Here is a 20,627-nt window from a genome sequence, read left to right as displayed (position 1 = left end):
TCCCCCCCTAACCTCATCCCAGATCCCTCTTTCCACACAGATATTTAATTCAGAACTCTGAAATTTGAGCTAGTGTGTGCACCATGCTGGAGCTTCAGCTCTGGGGGTCTCTGTACCACAACTCCCGCAGCTAACCCAGAGCTCAGGCTTTTCAGATGAGACACTGCAAACACTGGGACAGGGAGGGCAAATCAGCATTTCCAAAGGGAAAGGTATGTGTCTGTTGGAACAGGCAACTGCAGTGGCAGAAGAAGGCCCAAAAAGTGCAAAGTACAGTCTGGGAGCAGTTTCAAGGGTGCTGGAGAGCACCACAGTCTTATTGATGCTGGCTCCACACACACTGATGAAGGACAGAGTAGATCCAGGAAAGCTGGGTTTAATCCCTAGCTCTTCTCACTGCCAAAAGCAAGGAAGGAAATATGCTCAGGGGAGCATGAAATCTGCAGTTTCTCATGTCAGCCAGGCACACCTGATCACTTCAAAGCAAAGCCTGACAGCTGGTGTCTGCCAGGACTCCATCAAAGCGCTCTCGCTTCCCATAAACGGCACCACAGGAACACACACAAGCTTTGATAACTGCAGTGACAGACAGGAGACAGACTCTCTTCTTCTTGCTCTTTATATATAGGATCACAAACACCGTAATATTTCTATTTTATTCTTTGTGCAGCCTGCCACCCATCAGGAATCAATTCAGCAATCGATGGACCCAAACCTCTGGTTTACAGGACTGCAGGTGGCCAAGTCCTGCAGGCTTTGATTATGGTTTGTTGAGGTCTAAGATAAAGTTGGAAGCAATTTTTTAAACAAAAACTGAGCTCCTGCTGCCCATTTCCATAGCAACAGGCAGATCTGTAGAACAGCCTGAGGTGGCAAACACTCATTAGGTCATTCACAAAAACAGAGCAGGATTTTGGGTGGTGCTGCTTTGGTGACCCACTCACATGGAGAGTACCTTGCAATGAGTCTATCATGTCATAAAAGTCACTTAATTCCCAATTAATTCACTGGGACTTTAGTAGCCACCAATTAAAACACCTTTCAAAACCTACCCTGAAGGCAAGTCAAGCCTTGACCTGCAGCAAGTTACTACAATTTGTAGCTATGTGACATCTTCTCCCCAAAAGATGTCAACATGTTTAATTATTTAAAGTCTTCCTGCAATTCTGCCCCAAAACAGGGATGTGTTAGGCACTTTATCCTCCCATCCCAAGAGGCAAATGTTTCCACTGCTGGTTAGAACTAACTGACATCATTTGACTTCTTTTCTTACATGAGCTAAAATAATTAAAAACCAGGACTGAACATTTATGGTACACTATCCCCCAATCATGACTGCGATGGAAATTTGCTGCCAGCACAAGTTGTTAAACTCAGAAACCAGTGCAGGCAAACCAGCAACTCGGAATCTCCTAAGGCCAGCTGTACTCCAGAGGGACAGGGAAAGCACCATTCTTTTTCCACTGAACTTCCTAACTACAAACATTGAAGTGTCTTTAATTTTAAACCTTGGCAGACTTCTACCAGCTTCAGAGAAAAACCCACCCATATCCAAGAAGTTTTCGCAGGAAGCCTGGGGACAAACTGTGGACCAGGGATCCAATAATATACTGGACACTGCGGAAAAATGGAACAACACCAACCCATGACCCCTCAGGTGTGAGAGAGCACAAAGTAACTCGGATTGTTCTCAAAGACCCTCAGTATTTGAGACCTGGCCAGAAAGGACATCTTGGGAAAAAATGTGCTTCTATCAACTGGGCAAAACAATTAACTGTGTTTAAGGCAGAAATGAGATCCAGCTCACCTGAATTGGGGCACTCTTGCAGTGCCTTGGCCATCAGTGTGTTTGCAATGTTCTTCAGCCCAGCTCGGTATTCCAATCTCACAGACTCCAACCTGGTAGGGAAGAGACACTGATGAAATTTATGACAATATTCACTAGGCAGAAACAGTGAGTCACATGAAGGTCACTGGAAACTGCAAACATCTGCCCATATTCTGGATATGTGTAGGTGACTGACATCTTCCCATTCCTCTCCATCTAAAAATAAATGCGACTTTTATTCTATAATGGCCCAGATAAAAAACAATCTGAAAAAGGAACTGTAACAGAAAGGAAAGAGCCCTGTGCATGCTCTGTGCACTACAACCACCAGTAAAGAAATAACTAGTTCCCAGATCCTTAGAGAAGCTAGCCAGGATCACCAAAGCATTTCTGCTATTCAGGGAAGCTGTTAGTCCAGAAGAAACTCCAGGATGGGTGTGGTCCTAAGTTCCAGGCTCAAATGGTTGAGATAATGTGAAATAGCAGGCCTGAAGAATGGGTTGAATTTGTAGCCCAAAATCAGTTCAACTCCACACAACTCACCAGAGATCTGGATTCTTTGGATTCTTCAGGCGAGACTTTTCCAAGATGGCTCTTGCTCTAGTCAGCTGCCCGACTTTCTCCTCCAGCCTGGACAGCAAAAGCCACAGGGGTATGGAATGGGGGCACTTCTTCAACTGTTTAAAAAAAAAAAGTATACTAATAGGTAAAGATGAAAAAAAATCTTGTAACTCCTATTGAAAAGAACTTCCCTGCCTATATCCTCCTGAAGAGTTTACAAGAAGAGAGACCAAGATATGCCACTCAAATTTCTCCAGCTAGTCTTACAGTCAGCACAGAAGTGAAGTTTTTCCTGTATCCAAAATAGTCAGGTACATCAGGTATGACTGAGCTATCCCAGCAGTTAAGAGACAGAACACACCTCCCTTAACACAGCTGCAATTCGTGCTCCTTCTGCAGATGGAGGGCTCTCACACATCCCCAAACCACAGCAGAGTGTGCAGGGAGTCATTAGGATATCAACACTGGCAGAAACCTGTGTCCAAATTACTTTGATGGCTGTCTTTGAGCATTCATGCCCAAGGACACCAATTACCATTTAAAAGAGAGAGGAGTGCTCCGCAGGCCACCTCCTTTCACAGTGTGCATCTAAGAGCTGCTGAGGAAGATTTTCTTTTAAGAGTTCTGGTTTTAGTCTTTCCAGGTCTTAGAGAATTACTGTGCAAAGCCTTTCTTCCTGCCTGTGAGGAGTCAGGCATACAGAGAACTCTTTCAAGCAAGAAAGTCAATCTTGCATATGGGTAATGCGTAAGAGAAATTCTTGCTTATTTCAAGGGCCTATTTTTTTTTCTTTTACTGTTTTAACCAATGACAGAAAGGAATCGTGTCTTTGGCTCTTCATTTTCATTCAAAGACAGACATCTCTCCATGCCAGCAGCACAAAGCAAACCTGCAGTAACATCCATCTTACCCCTTGATTATAAGCCTCCCGTGCTTTCTCTACCAGCTCTTTTTGTTCCTCAATTTGTCCTTTCATCATCCACAGTTTGGGGAAGTCCTCATAGTGCTTCAGGGCTTCCTCACAGAGCTCCTGGGCTGCAGCAATGTTCCCAAGCACCCATTCCAACTTCACAGACTTCATGAAGACCTGGGAACAAACCAGAGCTGTTTACCATCAGCAGCCATTGAAAAACCATTAATCTGCCAAAGCAGCGGATTCCCACTTTCATGCATTCATTAGAATGTTATTGATTAGCTACAGTTTGAAGTAAAATAAAAACTAAAATATCAGAGTTAAATAATAGTGGGCACAGATAACAATGGAAAGGTAAACGCAAATACTAAAGGAGTTAGAAGAGTGTGATCCACCTGTATCTCACCTATTTACATAATTATTAACATAGAACTGGCATTTGCAGAATCATAGAACAGTTTGAGTTGGAAAAATAATATTTGTATAAAGAGCACAGCTTTAATAGCACAACCAATTAACAAACCTAGGCCTCCTTCATCAGCACAATCTGATCTCCTCATATCCAAGCTACCATGACCACCTTTCCTTACTTATGGCTTCAGGCTCTAACTGCTGTCCTGCTCATTACAAACTGGTACACGTACTTTTCTGCTCCCCAAATCCTTCCTTCTGGCTACGCAGGGAAGTCACAGCTATGAGAAATACACCAAAGGCTCTCTCACTGCTCTTTGATCCCCATCCTCCCTGTTCCCAAACTCCCCCCTCTGTGACCTCGCAAGAGAGGCATCAAGTCTGAGAGCAGAGGTTCAGCCCCAGCTACAGAAGCTCCCTGGCTCAGAGAGGAAGAGGACAGTTAAAAAGATGTAGGATGTAACAACGACTGAGGGGGAGGAACAGAGGACAGAGATCAAACTAACTTTTCGTTTACTTGGACAAGTTAAAATGCTTTTGTATGAAGAGCCGAAAATCGACAGAGTTTATCATACCGGAGGTAACTGGAGATAAACACAGGATCGTAACTTTAAACACCAAACCACCCCAGAGCTGTCTTTAGTACAAGCATAAGTGAGTCTTCTGTGAAAGTATTTTCTCTTTTTTCCAAGATGTGCTTTTATGCAACACAAACATTATACAAACAGCTGTAAACTGGGAATTTCCTGACTTTTGCTATTTGTGTAAAAAACAAATTGAAACCCTTCACTTGATCCTAGCCTTTTTTTCCCACCATGCCACAACTTTGTGTCGCAATTCGCTGGAGCAGCGCTCGGCAAAGCGGCCACATGCCCCGGAAGCCAATGGCAGGGGGGCCTCTAGGTCAAACCTAAAGCCCTGAGGCCACAGAACTGAAGGAACTCCTCCATCCGTCCCAAATCCCCCGTGGCCAAGAGGCCTGAGACTCTCCACCCTCCACACATCCTTACCCTTGCTGTGGGGGCACTGCTGCGAGCCTTTGCCAGCAGCCTCCTCGCTCTTTCATACTCATTGTTCTCCGACTCGAGCTTCACGGCAGCCAGCCAGATCTCCTCGCTGTTGGGGTTGGCCTGCAAGAACACAAAGTGACAGACAAATGCATACAGTGAATCAACAGCAGATTTAATCCTCCGTTTGATCCAGATTAAAATTGAAATCAGAGCTTTGTCAATCCACAGTAGGATTTTTTTCAGTGCAAGCTCCTCCCAGTCTTCTTTGACCTTTGAAGTTTATAGAAATCCTCCAAAACAGATGGGCAACACAAAGATATATGCCAGTTTAGAAGCTGGATGCTTCTCAACTGTTGAAAAGCAGTAATGCTTGATCTTCTGAACTTCCAGTTTAAATACTGAAAACATCACAGGGTCTGCCACAATGAGACCCTCATTTTATTACCCTCAGGCAAAAAAACTGCAGCTTGAATTCCCCACTGAGGTCTGTGAAAACTCTTCCAATAAAAGTCATTTCAGTGGCAACCATGTCAAGAACTTTGCAGCCTAGTAACAAAGAGCACCGAGAACAGAATAAGGAAGTATCTTTTACCTTCCATTTCAGGACCTTTTTTTTCACTTAGCTTTTAAGCCTGATTCCCAGTGCTAGAAATGCCTTGCCTATCTTTGCTACAGCATCCAGCAGGCGATTCCCTTCATTAGTGGGTTTGATCCAAAATATAAGTAATTCAGTGACCTCATTAGGGCAGACCACAACCCATTCCCTGAGGTGACCCAAGACAACAGGATTCTGATCCATGACTGGGGTTGGTGGAAGCCATGCTAGTAAAATTGATGGTTTGCAAACTCATAGAATCGCAGAGTGGTTTGGGTTGGAAGGGGCCTTTAAAGATCATCTCATCCCGAGGGTAGGGATGCTGTGCACCAGACCAGGCTGCTCAGAGCCCCATCCAACCTGGCATTCAACACTTCCAGGGATGCAGCAGCCACAACCTCTCTGGACAACTTGTTCCAGCTCAGAACCTGGTGTAGAACTACTAAAAGAGCAGTACCACAGCCTTGCTTCCAGTTTGCTGCTATTTCACAGGAGAACATTTTGCCACACAAAGCAATCAAAGAACAGAGGAAGTCTCCATCACCTTGAAAGGCAGCAGGAATACAGAAAAAGCCTGCTCTGTATTCTTTACCTGTCACAATTAACCCCCTCTGACAAGTGTAACACACCCACCTGGAAAGCCAGGGCCAAGATGCTTCTGGCTGCTGGCACATCTCCTGCCAACCACTTGGATTTGGCTCCCATGAGCCACAGCACTTCTGCTTTGGGACAGTGAGCAACAGCCCTCTGCAAAAGAGCCTCCAAGGATTCTCTGAAGACAAGAAAGAGCAAGTTACAATCCCTCAAGGTACTGCCAAAGGCAAGCTCTCTCACACCATTTTCACTATCACTCAGTGTTATAAATATTGTTGCAAAGTCCAATGTTGTAAACCTTGATAAGTTGTTTCATAACAAGGAAAGGGTGGGGTCTTTTTCCACAAGGGTTCTGAAATCAGCACTCCACAAACGGCTCATTGTTCAGACACCTTTGTTTGATAGCCTCTGTGGAAAGAGCCCTCACACAAACAGCTCCTTTCTCTTGGAAAGAGTAATTCTGCTTAACAAACCTTAGCAGAAACTCCGACAGGAAGGTTTCCAGAATTATTAGATGAGGCTCGCTTGATTTTATGCAATTTTTTTTTTCCTCTGGAAAATATACTTTTCAGGTGGAACATGGGGCTTAAAAGCCAGCCACCACTGGGAAACATGGGAAAACATCAAAAGCAAAGGTATATTTGTTCCCATATAAAAAAAGGCTTGAATGAGGAAGAACTCAGCATCTGCAGTCACTTCCACAACATAGTCTTGTTGGCTTTAATAAGGATGATTCCACATGTATAAGTGGCTTACTGCAGAGATTGTTTGCTTTAATCTAAGATGTGGGCAGAAAGTTTCTGACATGTGAAGTTTACTCTTTATGAATAAACTTCAAAAAGAGCCTGAGCTATAACAGTATAACACCAATCTTAATTCAGGATGTGATACACATTCAGAGTGTTTAATCAGAAAATACCAGAGATGCTTGGACACATTCAGCTATGTAGTTGTTTATCTATGAAGACTAAATAAAACACATTTTAGGTGATTTGTATCCCCATATTTTTCCAGAGATGCCTTCTCAAAGACACTTGTTCCTACCTTGTCTCTTCACAGCTATTTTTACCAATAAATCCCTATTGCCAAAAACCATTTTATGACTGCATAAAACTTAAGGATGTTCTGGGCACAACAATAACAAAGAAGGTCAGACTTGCAAAAAAACGTCAGTGAGTTTCACCCAGCTGCACTAACTCTGCACTTGCACCACACCAGGGACCATCCTGTAGTTTTCCTTCCTTCCCAGCCTGTCACTGGGATGAAGCCCTCCACGGAGGGATCGTGCAGCACACGTACCTGGTTCCATGGTTCTTTTCAAAGTAGGCTGCTCGTAGCCACACACTCTTCTTGCTCGGGAAGACTTGCAAGGCATAGGCATAAATGGCTCGGGCACACTCCAGGGCATTATGAGCAACACACTGAGGGAAAACAGATCAGGACTAAGTGAGCTTAGGGGAGCACTGGAATCGAGAGCAAGAAGGAATTACACATGCACAATTCAACCCAGAACTCAGTAACTCGGTGTAATCCATGAATTGAGGCATTAATAGCGAACAGAATACTTACAATCAGCTTTTTAAAAGGAAGCAGGGAATGAATTTCCAAATATCCCTCTACAGAGCACAAGTATCCCTGGCCTTTCAGTGGGACTGACACTCACAGGCCAGCTTGAAACATTAGTAAGGCATTGGAAAGGCTCTCATGTTAGCACTTCATTTTGTTATTTCACAGGCAAAACCCTAAGCACCACAGCATGTGCCCCCCACTGCTCTGAGCCCAATTCAAGGCCGGTGAAGTTGGACATTTCTCATGCTGAAATATGATTTAGTTCTTAGCACATGTTCAAACTATTCCCCTAAAGCAAAAAAAGCCTGGTAAAACTTTTACCCACTGCCTTGTCCAGTCTTACATTAACTCTTGAGCTACAATGGTTATGCCTTGAAACTCAACTCCCAGCTCCTTTACCCATAACTCAATCTCTGTTGATGTCTCACACTCACAAAAAAAAAATCCACACCAAACTAGCAGACAAGCTATACCACTGTCAACTTTTTGTTTAGTAAAAATTCAAATCTGAATAAAGCTCTATAATTGAATAACCTCCTGAGGCAGAGACTGGCCAAAGGCAGGCAGGTGGTGTGGGAATCACATCCACTTTCACTGACAAAGCCATTTCCCAGGCACCAGTTCAATTTCCTCTAATTAAAAAACACTAACTCACAATAAAACAAAACCAACAAAAAGCAGCATCACAGCTGGACATACACTGTCTGCATCTTCCATCCAGGTGTGTTTCCGATCTTCTTCCTCGATCCCAATCCCAATCACAGCTCTCATGATTGCCTGGCATGTGGCCACACTTCCAGCTTTATCACATTCCTCGGCATCCTAGAAACAAGAGGAAAGCCCTGCTCATTTTGAGAGCTTAGCACAAGAAGTTAAATTCTGCATTGGCAACTCCTCATGCACACACACAGAGACATTGTGGTCACCACCACAGCACAAACATCTCATTGCTCAAACACACACTGACACTGAGTAGGAGCCTGCACCCACGAGGAAGGTGCTAGAGCTGTACACAAAATCATTCACAAGTTGGTTAAGAAATAGAGCACAGCAATTCCATCCACTGAAAAGCAATAATTGCGACAATGTGTGACCTTTCCAGACCTAGAAATCTTTTCCTACAGCTCCACAACCCTGGGCTGACCCAAGCAGGCACCTGGCCAATAAAAAATGCAAAAACTTCACAAGGAAGAACTGCAACATCAGAACTACTGACCTTCTTTCAGCTTTGAGATGATTAAGTCTCAATAAGGGCTAAGCAATAACTAAATTTAAGAGTATCCTGTCAGCCAGTGTTAAGTAAAAGGTGCAAACACTCTCACCAGAGCATGTATGGAAAAATGGTTTCCTGACACACAAAGCTTTCAGAAAGCCAAGCATGTCTTGCTTAAACTTGTTGCAAAGCCCTCTGATCAGATAACAGAAATGGAGCAGTTCTACTACTGAGAAGGAACTCGAGAACACAACAATGCAGAGGCTGTGCTCGTGGGTTTTTTTAAAGAGAAGTTGAAATTAACCGTTAATTGTTTTACTGCTGTAAAGAAAGTCAGTATTCTTTTAGATGTTAACAAGGATATCCATTTAATATTATATACTTCATTCACTATCAGTGTTCTTAAGCAGTATAACAGAAGATTTTTGCTGCCTTGACCCACTGTAAATGATTTTAGTAGGAAACTGCTTTAAAGACTTAGGATCAAACAAAGCACAGAACCTATTCAGGAGGAAAGAGGTTCAGTACAGGACTAACAGGATCATTTCCTACATGCTGCAAATGCAGTATTTGTATTGATTTCTCATAACACCATTTGACAAAGACTTATGGGGCAAATAAAACATCTTTCAAGCCAAAAGAAAAATATGCAAAAAATACGTAAATCCTTCACTGAAGGCTTTAAGCCTCTGTCCTACTTAGGCAGCAGCTGCTTGAAGCGACTTACCTTCCAAGACAGAAGCAAACCAGACACTTCTCAGCAAAACACACGTGACATTACCCCAGGGTATCACTTATGGCCTTGACCCTACTCAGCTTTTTAATCTCATCTCTTGTCTCTTCACAGGGACCTCCACTGATAAGCCAGGTGCAAAATTACACTGCCCCATAACACCCACCATCAGCAGCCTCCAGAACACAACGTGAAGAGCTCACCTGGGCTTCCAAGACTGAGCACTTACCTGTATCCACTGCTCCCTGTTGATTTCCACACCATTAGCCCTAAGAGATGTGATGGCTCTGTCAATGATTTTCTCCACCATCTGGGTGTTTCCATTGGCTTCCTCCAGTTTGGCAGCAGTAATCCAGATGTGACGATCCGTCGGGATATTCTCCCGGGCTTTGTTAAGGACTTTACGAGCGTTCTCATATGTCTCCAGCCTTGCCAGCGCCAGCCACAGCTGCAGAGCAACAAAGATGTATGTGAGATGAGAACAAGGAGCTGACAAGGCTGCTGTATGGCAGTGTCAGCCCACAGAGATAAGCAGCTTCACGCTGCTTGCTACTGGTTGGCAACTGTCCTCAAGCACTGCAAGAAGGCTGTGGAATACCAATGGAGGAGAGGAGAAACAGGCTGCTACTGCCCTTGAAGCTCAGTCCTGATCATCTCTGGGTATCATCCCCATCTGCTGGGCTGTTACACTCCTATTTTCTGTTCACATCACCTCTCAGGCAGCTGAATTGAACACTCTGGTTTGGTGTTTCAGAAATGAGTAACTTTTAGATTCACCAGATTAAATGTTCACTTGTTTTCCCAACTGTCAAGGCACCACACATGGACACAAACATGGTTCAGTGCCTACAGCAGGCACAGCTGTGCACTGCCATGACTAACCTAACAATTACACAGCAAAATGAGGCATGTAATGACCACCAGACAATTAACTCCAAAGAAAAAAAGCACATTCCGCTACTCATCACATCCTTCCCACTGTGGCATGAAGCACGTGGGAGAAAACCTTGTGTGGAGAAACACTGCTCACCCTGCCTCTTTCCTGCAAAGCTCTACTGCCAGCCTGAAGTGGGGTGTAAGTGTTTTTTTATTTCACTTTTTTTTTTAACTCACTTCAACACTGGTTGGACAGCACTCCACAGCCCGGCTCAGCATGATCCTGGCATCCTCAGGTTCCTCCAGCTCCACGGCTGCTTTCCACAAACGCACTGAGTTTGGAACATGCTCAAGGGCTAGAGAGGCAAAACAATTCTGTCAATCATGATAAAGTAGTTTACCAAGGAGATCTGTATTTTTTAAACACTATATAATAAAGGATTTGTGCTATTACAATGAAATGTCCTGAAAGAGGGAAGGGAGGGGATTTACTTATATTGGGCTCTCGCTTCAACAATGAGAATTTAAAATCAGAAAATAAAACACTTAATCATTTTAATTGGAAACAGGTTTTGGAGAGCCAAGGGCTTTTTTGCTGTACAAGCTGTAATTGCATCCTCCTCAGTAAAACACCTGGCTGAACGAAGCCTCCAGTCTCAGCAAATGAGCAGATGAAGATCTTCAAAACTGGGCAGCTTAATCCTGCTGGGTTTGCCTTTACAGAAAAGGAGCATCTTCAACACTAATAATACAACCTTGTTCCTTACATGTTGAAACTGTCCCTTGACAATGTAGTTTTCCTGTAAGCCTCTCCTGACAGTTCAATGAAGCCCAGCTTAACTTCCCAAAAAGCTGTTGTCCTGCTATGCAAAAATGAAACGGGGATACATAAAAACTTAAAGGTCTCACTGACACTCAGTCATGAGCACCAAGTGTGCTTCCAGCAATCCAATATGGACTCCATCTAATTAGGATTCTTCAAGGCTTCCTTAATCTTGTCCAAGAGCTAGCTACTGCTGGTAGAACTGCATTCTCTGCAGCCTGTCCTACATGTGCTGTCTGAAACATTAAATGCTAAACAACAGCTTTCCTCAGCCCATCTCTTTAAGAGAGATTGAGAAACCAAAGGGTTTTTAGCCTTTTGTCACTCCAATTTGCACCCCAGCCTGCTGGAATCAGCTGCATTGCAGCATTACTTCCACTGCTTCCATAGTGACTGTACACAAATGTGCCATAGTAACAGAGGACTGAGCACATCCCTCTTCAATAAAGCGAGCACAGTCACAGGCACACAAAAACGAGTGGGAAAAGGCATCTAAACCTACTTTGGAACTAGCTGGGCAAGGCTATTCCTTGAGGCACTGCTGCAGAGGCAGAGGCACAGTGATGAACCTCAGCTCAGAGCACATCCCACCCCTACACAAACAGAGATTTACAACAGGCATTAACCATTTGTCTCCACTTCTGTAGCTGCAGGAGATTTCCCTGAAGAATTTAAGTGAATAATGTCAGCCTCCAAGAGCTGAAAGCATCACTCTGCAGGACAGAACATGTTTTCATAAATACAGAATTCGATTTTTAGACCCCAAGCTGTATTTCAGCCACTCAGCTTGCTGGGTCTCCAGTCAGACTGAGGCTTTAAAAACTCCAGAGGTTCTGCTGGATGGTAGGAATGCACACAGCCAGCAGAGAGGAGAAACACATTATGAAAGGTCACACTTCAGTGACATTACCTGGCACTCAGGCTTTTTTTATTTTGGGAGAAATAATGGGTTATGCTGCCACTTAAGGCTCCAAGCTCCATATTAGTGATGCTCCCTAGGCAGCAGAGGAGCACAACAGTGAAGCTGTTAACAGGCCAGAAATTGGGAAAAGAATGATAAATCCAGTTCCATTCCACTAACAGTTTTGTATCAAGAGATTAAGTAGGTGGCTCCAAAAACTGAATGTTTTTCTCTTCATAAATACAGTGTTTGAAGCAAAGCTCAGTACTTAGAGGGTAAGTCACTGCTCTCACACAAGACCCTCCCCTACCCAAGCTGGACTCACAGATCTATTTCTGCTCCTTTAAAAGTGTTTTTCTGTTCAACATCTGTGACTGTTCCTGAGAAGGACACATGGTGTCACAGGAGCAGCACTTCACACCGTGTTGCACTGTGGAGCCAATGGAAATATAAAAAGCTACTGAATAGTTAATATCTGAACTCTTTACAACTTCAACCCCAGCAACTTTGAAGTGCCTTTCATCCACATGTAGTAAGAGGTCATTTCAACAGAGATCTGCATTTTACATGCAAGAGGTAAGAGGTGGGAGGCAATTAATTCCTTTGAAGCTAAACCATTCAATACTGCAGACTGCTTCACAATGATTCAGTAAATGTATTAAATCCAGACCCTTTTCCCTGTCTAGATTAAAGTCAGGAGATGTAACTAATACAATTCAGTAGTCATGAAGGAACTAATCTCTACTGATACAGACCCAGCTACTTAAAGTAATCAAAGAATTCATATTTTGAAGTTCTGAGGAAGACCTGGGTCCAGGACAATGCCAACTAACTGCTGTTGAAGAGATCATTGTTTGGAAAAGACAGTAATTCCACGAAAGAGGAAAACCTCTAAGTGCAATGCAATCCAAGAAGATGTAAGGTTTCAGGTAAGCACCACAGAGAAAGGCTGTTTGTCAAGGACAGAACTTGCTCCACTAAAGCAAATCCTGCAGCTCAACAGGCTCCATGATATGAGAACCCCGGGACCTCTAAAGCTCCTCCAGCAGCAGCCACTGTGGTCTCTAACAGGCTACAAGCAAGTAGAAACAATCAATTCCAGTATCTTTTCCAAAAAGTATCACAAGGTGACATCTAGAGCACCTTTTTATCCTTAGAACACCATTTTTTAACTGCTTTCATCTACTTATCTAATTGTGATCAAGCTGGAATTGGCTTAGGTAAGTGAAGTATCATTTTGGAATTGTTCAGTACCAGCAGCTTTCTGCTGAAGGATGTTTTACGAACACTTCAACACCTTTGCTCTTTGGCTCAACAGCAGCAAGTTCCACCATTAACACACATGCTAACAACTGTAATTTCAACAAGGAAGCAAAAAAAACACCTGAACTTATGGCCACATCTTGAACAACTTGAAGTGCAATATAAAGAGTGCAATGCTCAGCCTTCATTCCCTGAGCCCACGAGAGCTCTCACCTTTCCTAAGGACACGTTTCTTGGCACGGATGTCTGTCTCCAGCTCTGCTGCTCTGATATAGATCCGCACAGACTGTGGAAGGTGCCGGACAGCCTGGGCCACAACAGCCTTGGCTGTATCTCCAGGCTGAAGCCGAGCAGCTTCCAACCAAACATCTTCACTCTGTCAGGAAAAACAACCCATCTTCCTTGACATCGAAACAAGAATGTAAAAGCAGAGCTTCCGGCTAAGCAGGTGTTTTGTAATACTGCAGATAGTGAAGCTGTATCAGACAGAGCCTCAATCAAGCTTAACAGAGATTCTGCTGCTCATTAACCACAACTTTTTCCTACTATCCCACAAGGATCACAGGGAAGCAAAGCAATTCTGACCTTAGGGCACATCTCTGTTCCTTTCATGATGAGGTTTCGAGCCACCTGGAGCTTGCCAGTGACCTCCTCCAGTCGGGCTGATGCTATCCAGGCTGGTGGATGATGAGGATTGGTCTCTCGGACAGATTTCAGGAGCAAACGGGCTTTTTTGATATCACTAAAGGAGGAAAAAAACGGAAGGAAAATTTCCAGCACATTGGGAAACAATTCTCCTGAACCAGGACATGCTCAGATCCACAGTGTGACCTCAAATTTTTCCATATTGGAGACACAAATTACACTCTACCAAAACAAGCTTACAAATACACACTAACACAGCGAGATCACAGTAAAACCAGTTAAGTATTTAAGAAAGATTTTTGGGAATTACAGCTGGGCACTTGCAGCCAGAAGCTGATAAGCCCAAGCATTGATGTAAGCCAAGAATTAGCATCAGTATTTGCACATACTGCTCTGACTCAAACAGCAATTCTTTATGAAACAGATGTCAAACTCCAGGCTAAAGAGGTTCTCAGAGGTCGTCAATCAAGACTAAATTAGCAGCACACAGGTACAATTAACCAGGTTATTTCCTGGCTGGCAAGCAGCCACACACTGCCATCACTCTGGCATGGAAATAGGGATGGAATGGAAACAATCCCCACAATTGATGCATCCAGGTCAGATGCCAGTACCTCAGCTGAAACACTATACCAGATCTCATGTTAAAAGAATTCATCCTCAAAAACTCACCTGGCATTTCTTACAAACTAAATGCCAGCTGAAAGCACCCACTCAGACAGATTTCCATTTACATGTAGGATCAGTGCCACTGCTAAGAGGATAAATCTGTTAATCCTTCTTAAACTTACTTGATATCTCCTCCATGTGTGGGAATCATGGAATTTAAGTCTGTCAAATATCCTTTCGGGTCCACTACGGTCTGGCCGCTCACGGAGTCCGACACCTGAGAAAGTCAAGTCAGAGCTACTGAAATGACCACCCACAGCCCCTGAATGCCTGAAAAGACACTGTGCTGTACAAAAATCCTAGATATTCATCTGTTCCCAAAAGCAACGAAGGAGAAAAACACAAAGCCTTGCTTATTAGCTTTTTTTCCTCTTCTAATATACACAACTTTAATGTTAAAATCCAGACAAGAAGCAGCTTGGTGACAAGCAGACACCAAAAGCTCCTGCAGCCCTGCCAGCTAAAGGCATTCTTTTTAGAATAAACCAGATTTAGATCAGAAAAATCAATGAAAAAGAGCAGAAGTCAAAAGCTAGTACTTTTCAGCAGTTTGTCCTGCATCCCTACATAAGACAGAAGAGATGCTTCCCTTGGTAACACCACCTGTGCTGTTTCCCTCAAGTCCACCTGTGATATATCCAGGCGGTCTCTTCTCCCATAAGGACCAAGAATTCCAGGGACAAACTGGTTTTCTCAGGAAATTCTATTCATGTTGACAGCATGAGATTCGGGGAGAGGGACTACAAAATTATTTCACAGCTCAGCTGTTCTTGGATCTTCTAATACCAAAGAGAATTCAACACTTTTCTAAAACCAGGACTTAAATAGCAGCACATCATCAAACCCAGGTATACCTGTGACAGATCCTGCCTTCTCACATCCTTACCTGGCTTAGCCTCATATCCATCAAGGTGTTCCTGGCTTGGCCAATCTTCCTCATATCCAATTCACCTGTTCCAGGTGTCATCAAGCCTGGTGTCATTCCTCCTGGGTATGGAGTATTCAAACCCCCTGGATACGGAGTATTCAGTCCACCAAATTGCTAAAAAAAAAAGAATGAGAAAGTCATTCCTAAAACCTCTCCTGAGATTTCAAAAATAATTCAGGCTATTGGCTGATCTGCACTTCCCCAGAAGCTGCAGGACACAGATGCAAAACCCCCACAGGTACTTATGATATGGCTTCCCTGAATCCAAAACATTTCTCATACAGGATTTGCAAATCTATAGGTAATTACTAAAGTTTGGTCAAGTCAGCGAAATAAGCAACAAGAAAGTGAAAAATTCAAGCACAGGCATTTAAACCTGACACATTTAAACAAGAATATCTACAAAGTCTCATGGACACATGGAGCCAGTCTAGGACCAGTCAGCTGCTCCTATAATTCTATGACCACAGTAGACTCTGGCCACAGAGCAACAAGCTAAATTACTTCATTTTCAGTTGACTGAAAGGCAAGTAATTTTTAACACAAATACCCCAAAGCTGAGCAAATCATTAGGTGAAAGCAAACTTTATTTCCTGTTCCCTCTTTGCAAGATGTTGTCATAACAGAAATGGTTATGCTCACCGAAACTATCACCACCCTGCATTCAGCAAATAGGAAAATAAACACTTCCTTCCATCTTTAACACAAGAACCAGGCTTTCTCTGCCTATCCCCATGCTTTCTCTAGCAATGGCTGTGCACTGAAAGGCTCCAGCAAGCACAGGAGTTTAACACCCAGAATTCCGTTGGCAGACTCACAAACCACACCAAGTTTTTGGTCAAGCACCTTTTCCCCAAATCCCAGTTTCACACTCATCTCTAATCCAGTTTGACCACAGCTCGCCCAGGTTTGCTGTGTACTCACTGTCTGGCGTGGGTCCACAGAAGTGTGATTCTCCCCTGACTGCAAATGCTTTGCAAAGAAGCTGTCGGGGACGGGAGTCAGCTTCTCATAACGAGGATTCCTCTGCCGCTTGTTCCTGGCATCCCCAACCTCGGGAATACTCAGCCACTCCTCCTCAGTAACCTCTGCTAATTTCCGCTGTTCAAACAGGAGTCATCATCAGTATTTGCTGCAGAAATAGCTTTTTAAGTGCTCTTAACTCCTTAATAGATTTATTTTCTTGAAATAATTCAAAATCAATTTAACACTTAAGGGTCAGACTCTTTTCCTAATCCAATGTACAAAAGAATTAGATGCATTTAATTAGAATTTGGTTTTAGTCCAGACTGAGATTCCAAATCAATTTTGTTATTTGATTCAGTGCTACAAACATTCAGATTAATCCTAGTGCCTGGAGCACTGAGTGGTTTATTACTAATCATTAGACAACAGCTTAAACAATACATTTTACTTAAAAGAAGATTTAGAGTCAGGAGATTCTGCTCAGCTACTCCTGCAATGCCAACAAGTTAGCAGTTTCCCTCAAAGGCAGAAGTGTAGAACTTTCCATAAAGCACAAAACAAAAATGATCAATATCAAAATTTGCAGACATTTCACTACCTTATGTATCCACAAGAACAGTGTGTATTCTTCCAACAGAAAGTAATTCTAATCTGGAGAATATCAAAGTACTTGTTTGCCAACACACAAAATCTGAGCAAAGAAACACAAAAGAACACACAGCCACCTCTTGTATCTCATAGAAAGTCCCATTTCAGACATTTTTTTTCCTTACTTTCAAGTCTGAGAACTGCTGCTGAATTTTGGGTCGTTCCATACGGTATTTTTCTATTTCCTCTTTTTCTCGTTGTTCCCTTAGGAAAAGGAATACTGAGGTTATGCTCAAAGTAACACTTGGTAAGTCTTTGACTGAAGTGTTGACATGACAGAAAAAAGTGTTTGATAAGAGTTAGGGCATAAATAAAGGCATTTTCTCCAAGCTTAAATTATCAACATTATGACAAGAGATCCTTTATCAAACAAGACAGTATTATACTGTAAAAACAGACATCTCCAAGTGAGCTTCAGTCTTTAACCTCCTCTTAGTGAGTAGCGCATTTAACAAGTAACACATATTGTTTACAGGCATGAGATGACTTTTCTAACAATTTCCAGTGCACAGTGCAGTCTGTGGTGTGTCAATACCAGTTGCTCAGCACCTCCCCACACCATCTTAATGAACTACAGTGAAGTAATTTAACCACATCCACTATCAAAGCAAGTGGTGTAAAATACCTGTCATCCTCAATTAACCAGAAAACACCCCCTGCCAGCGCTGTAGCTTATCCTACCTCCTTTCTTTCCTGCGTTCATCCATCCTCTTATCCAAAGCTGCATAAATAGCATCTGCTTCCTCATCATCTTTTTCATAGGGGCCACTGGAGAACAGGCTCCCAGCATAACCATTGAACTGGGAATTTGGAGAGAGAGAAAAAAAAAAGAGGGGAAAAAAGGCAGTTTTTCAAAGCTCCTGTTGTGCTCCTCCTACAGCCAACAATTACCTGAAAATGCACTGACAGGCTGTTTCTGACAACATTGCATCAGACTAACACATCCCTAAATGAAAGCATCTTCCTTCTACCACCCCATGGTGGTGTTTATTCTCCCACACCATTTGAAGCAAAACTGCTTCAAAATTGCTCCTTTCAAAATTGCTTCTCTCTCTAAACCACTTCTATTCAGCAATAAACAAGATCCCAGGGTAGAAAAGCCATTCTCTTCCATTAACCACTTTTTACGCCAGTGAAAGCAAACAGAAAGAATATCACAACATACAACTAACCAAAGTGGGACTTAAACACAAGAGACTACACAGGCCACTTAAGGACAATATATGGCACAGAATCACAGAGTCATTTAGGCTGGAAAAGACCTCCAAGATCATCAAGTCCCATCCTGTCAAAGCACACAAGCTTTCATTTGTGGAGAATAAAAAAAAAAATACAACCCCTGAAATACTTAAATTAATTTTTATTTATGGATATTTTCCCAAGACTCTCAGGGCTCTGTATCAGCAATTAAACCACAGTCCACAGAGCAAGGCCACAACAAAAATCTGCAAGCACCATGCCACTGTGCATACTGAGGTCTCAATCAATAAATAAAAAAGGAAATGCTGCCTGCAAACTACAGGAAATTCTGGGTTTGAAGCCTCAGCTAAAACCGGGTTCATAGCAAGAGTGGGGAGCTCAGGGACTCTTGTTCCACCTGGGAAAAAAACATCTCAAGGATGATGAAAACCACCTCACCTCATCGTAGTTAGTGTCATTCAAGTCCTCATCATCATCATCTGCTGTCTGGTTCTTCTTCATCTGGTCCCCCACAGTTCTCTTCCCCGGCGGGGCATGCCGGTCATCCACGGGGTCGTTGGCATCGCGGGCAGGGCCAATATCAGAGCGGGTGGTGAAACCTGTGGCTCTGGAGGGATAAACCAGGGGCTGTTTAGCTCACTGCAATCCCAGCCTGTCACAGTTACTGCTCAGAACAGGCAGCATAAATATAATTCTTTTGGGAGAATGGCATCAGCCACTGCCCATGACCAGCATTCGTAAAGCCAGGGGGAAAAATGTCCTTAGAATCATGGAATAGTTTGGGTTGGAAGGGACCTCAAAGCTCCCTCCATTCCAAACCCCCACCATGGGCAGGGGCACCTTCCACTAGCCCAGGCTGCTCCAAGCCCCATCCAACCCGGCCCCACACACATCCCGGGAATGGGCAGCCACAGCTTCTCTGGAAAACCTTTTATAGGGAGAACTTTTTCCACAAATACACTGCAACCACCCAGCTCATTGCTCTGCCACCCATTCTGTGCATGGCCTCCCTTCTGTCTTTGGGTCTCTCAGCTGACCCTGCAGGCTGTGGGACACCACGGGCTGGGGTCTGGGCAAAGGCATGGGGCAACTGGAGCTCTTCTGAACCCCCACACTCGCCTGGCACCAGCTCTTGGGGCACAGCCGGCAGGATCTCCGCAAGGAAGGACACAAGAAAATCAGCGGGACGAACGCAACTCACACCAAGGAAAGGACACCCCAAAAAAGGTTTCAGCCGCCACCAAACCCCCTCACTGTTCCCTCAACAAAAGTCCCCAGTTTGATCATTTTCCAGACGGTCCCACGCACACAGTCACAGCATCAGGAGGGACACAATCCTTTGCCGGTCTGAAGCACCCGGGAACCCATCCCAGGCTCGCTTTTAAACACAAACCCGCCCAGCGAAAGAGCGAACTCGAACCATTACGAAGGGACAACACTGAAAAGCCGCGCGGGGCCACCCCGAGAGGACGGGGACCGGTGGTGTGGGGAGGTGTGAGCCCAGCCGGGCACCGAACGGGCCCGGGAACGTCCCGGGGCCCGGCGGGGCAACGGGGCTGTGAAGGAACCGGGGTGGGGGGGCCAGGCCGGGCCTGGGCGCCGGGCCACAGCCACGAGAGGCGCCCGGGAGAGCAGCAGCGGCGGCGGCGGCGGAAGCGGCGCCGGGAGCAGGCGGGGCCACCCCGAGGGCAGAGCGGAACTTCCGCTCTCGCCGGGGAACAGCGCGCCCCCTGGCGATGTGGAGGTCCTGAGCCGTGGTGAGGATGACGGGGATGGGGGTAATAAGGATGGGGAAAATGGGAATGAGGATGGTGGGGATGAAGATCATGTGGATGATGGGGCTGAAGATGGGAATGTTGAGTTGTGCTGTCATGGATTTCATATTTATAGCAATTTATTATTTTTATTATTATTAGGAAATGAGTAACTGCTAAGGAACATCCCAGGTGGTGAGTGGCCCTGCAGGGAGCAAAGCTGACACCCTGTGTTTAGCGACTCCCAGCCAGAATGGGGCGGGGGGAAGGGACGAAAGGGCCAGGATCATCCCAGGAAGGCCTGGACCTGGCCAAAGCCCCAGCGCTGCTCGCCCTTGTTTCCCCTAGCCCTCGCCTGCAGGGCTCCGAGCTGTGAGCCTCGCTCCCTCCCCTTCCCTCTGCTTCCCTCCCGCTAACAATTTCCAAGACAAATTATTTCTGGGAGCAGGAGCGGGTTTTCTGCTCATTCCTTCGCCAGCCCGGCGGTCTCTCACTCCCGACTCTGCTGTGTGGTGACAGCAGGGATG

General features: G+C 44.5%; 1 protein-coding gene across 1 annotated transcript in view; it reads right to left on the bottom strand.

Annotated features, from left to right (window-relative positions):
- The window catches only part of PRPF6 (pre-mRNA processing factor 6), a 24,794-nt gene extending 4,575 nt beyond the window's left edge, over window positions 1-20,219 (bottom strand). Inside the window, exons 1-18 of the mRNA XM_017735744.1 lie at window positions 19,868-20,219; window positions 18,785-18,981; window positions 17,828-17,946; window positions 17,272-17,350; window positions 16,457-16,633; window positions 15,491-15,646; window positions 14,727-14,821; window positions 13,876-14,032; window positions 13,504-13,666; window positions 10,541-10,659; window positions 9,657-9,875; window positions 8,181-8,303; window positions 7,212-7,333; window positions 5,952-6,090; window positions 4,724-4,843; window positions 3,300-3,476; window positions 2,372-2,505; window positions 1,808-1,899 (exon numbers count right to left, since the gene is read on the bottom strand). Of these exons, the coding sequence (XP_017591233.1) occupies window positions 1,808-1,899; window positions 2,372-2,505; window positions 3,300-3,476; window positions 4,724-4,843; window positions 5,952-6,090; window positions 7,212-7,333; window positions 8,181-8,303; window positions 9,657-9,875; window positions 10,541-10,659; window positions 13,504-13,666; window positions 13,876-14,032; window positions 14,727-14,821; window positions 15,491-15,646; window positions 16,457-16,633; window positions 17,272-17,350; window positions 17,828-17,946; window positions 18,785-18,981; window positions 19,868-20,219 (2,740 nt within the window). The remainder of the gene's footprint in view (window positions 1-1,807; window positions 1,900-2,371; window positions 2,506-3,299; window positions 3,477-4,723; window positions 4,844-5,951; window positions 6,091-7,211; window positions 7,334-8,180; window positions 8,304-9,656; window positions 9,876-10,540; window positions 10,660-13,503; window positions 13,667-13,875; window positions 14,033-14,726; window positions 14,822-15,490; window positions 15,647-16,456; window positions 16,634-17,271; window positions 17,351-17,827; window positions 17,947-18,784; window positions 18,982-19,867) is intronic.
- Window positions 20,220-20,627: the final 408 nt, after the last annotated feature.

The sequence above is a fragment of the Corvus brachyrhynchos genome, unplaced genomic scaffold (assembly GCF_000691975.1).
Source record: "Corvus brachyrhynchos isolate BGI_N302 unplaced genomic scaffold, ASM69197v1 scaffold10, whole genome shotgun sequence".
Lineage (NCBI taxonomy): Eukaryota > Metazoa > Chordata > Aves > Passeriformes > Corvidae > Corvus > Corvus brachyrhynchos.
Note: the sequence above shows the minus strand (reverse complement) of the source record. Positions and strands in the feature narration are given on the sequence as shown.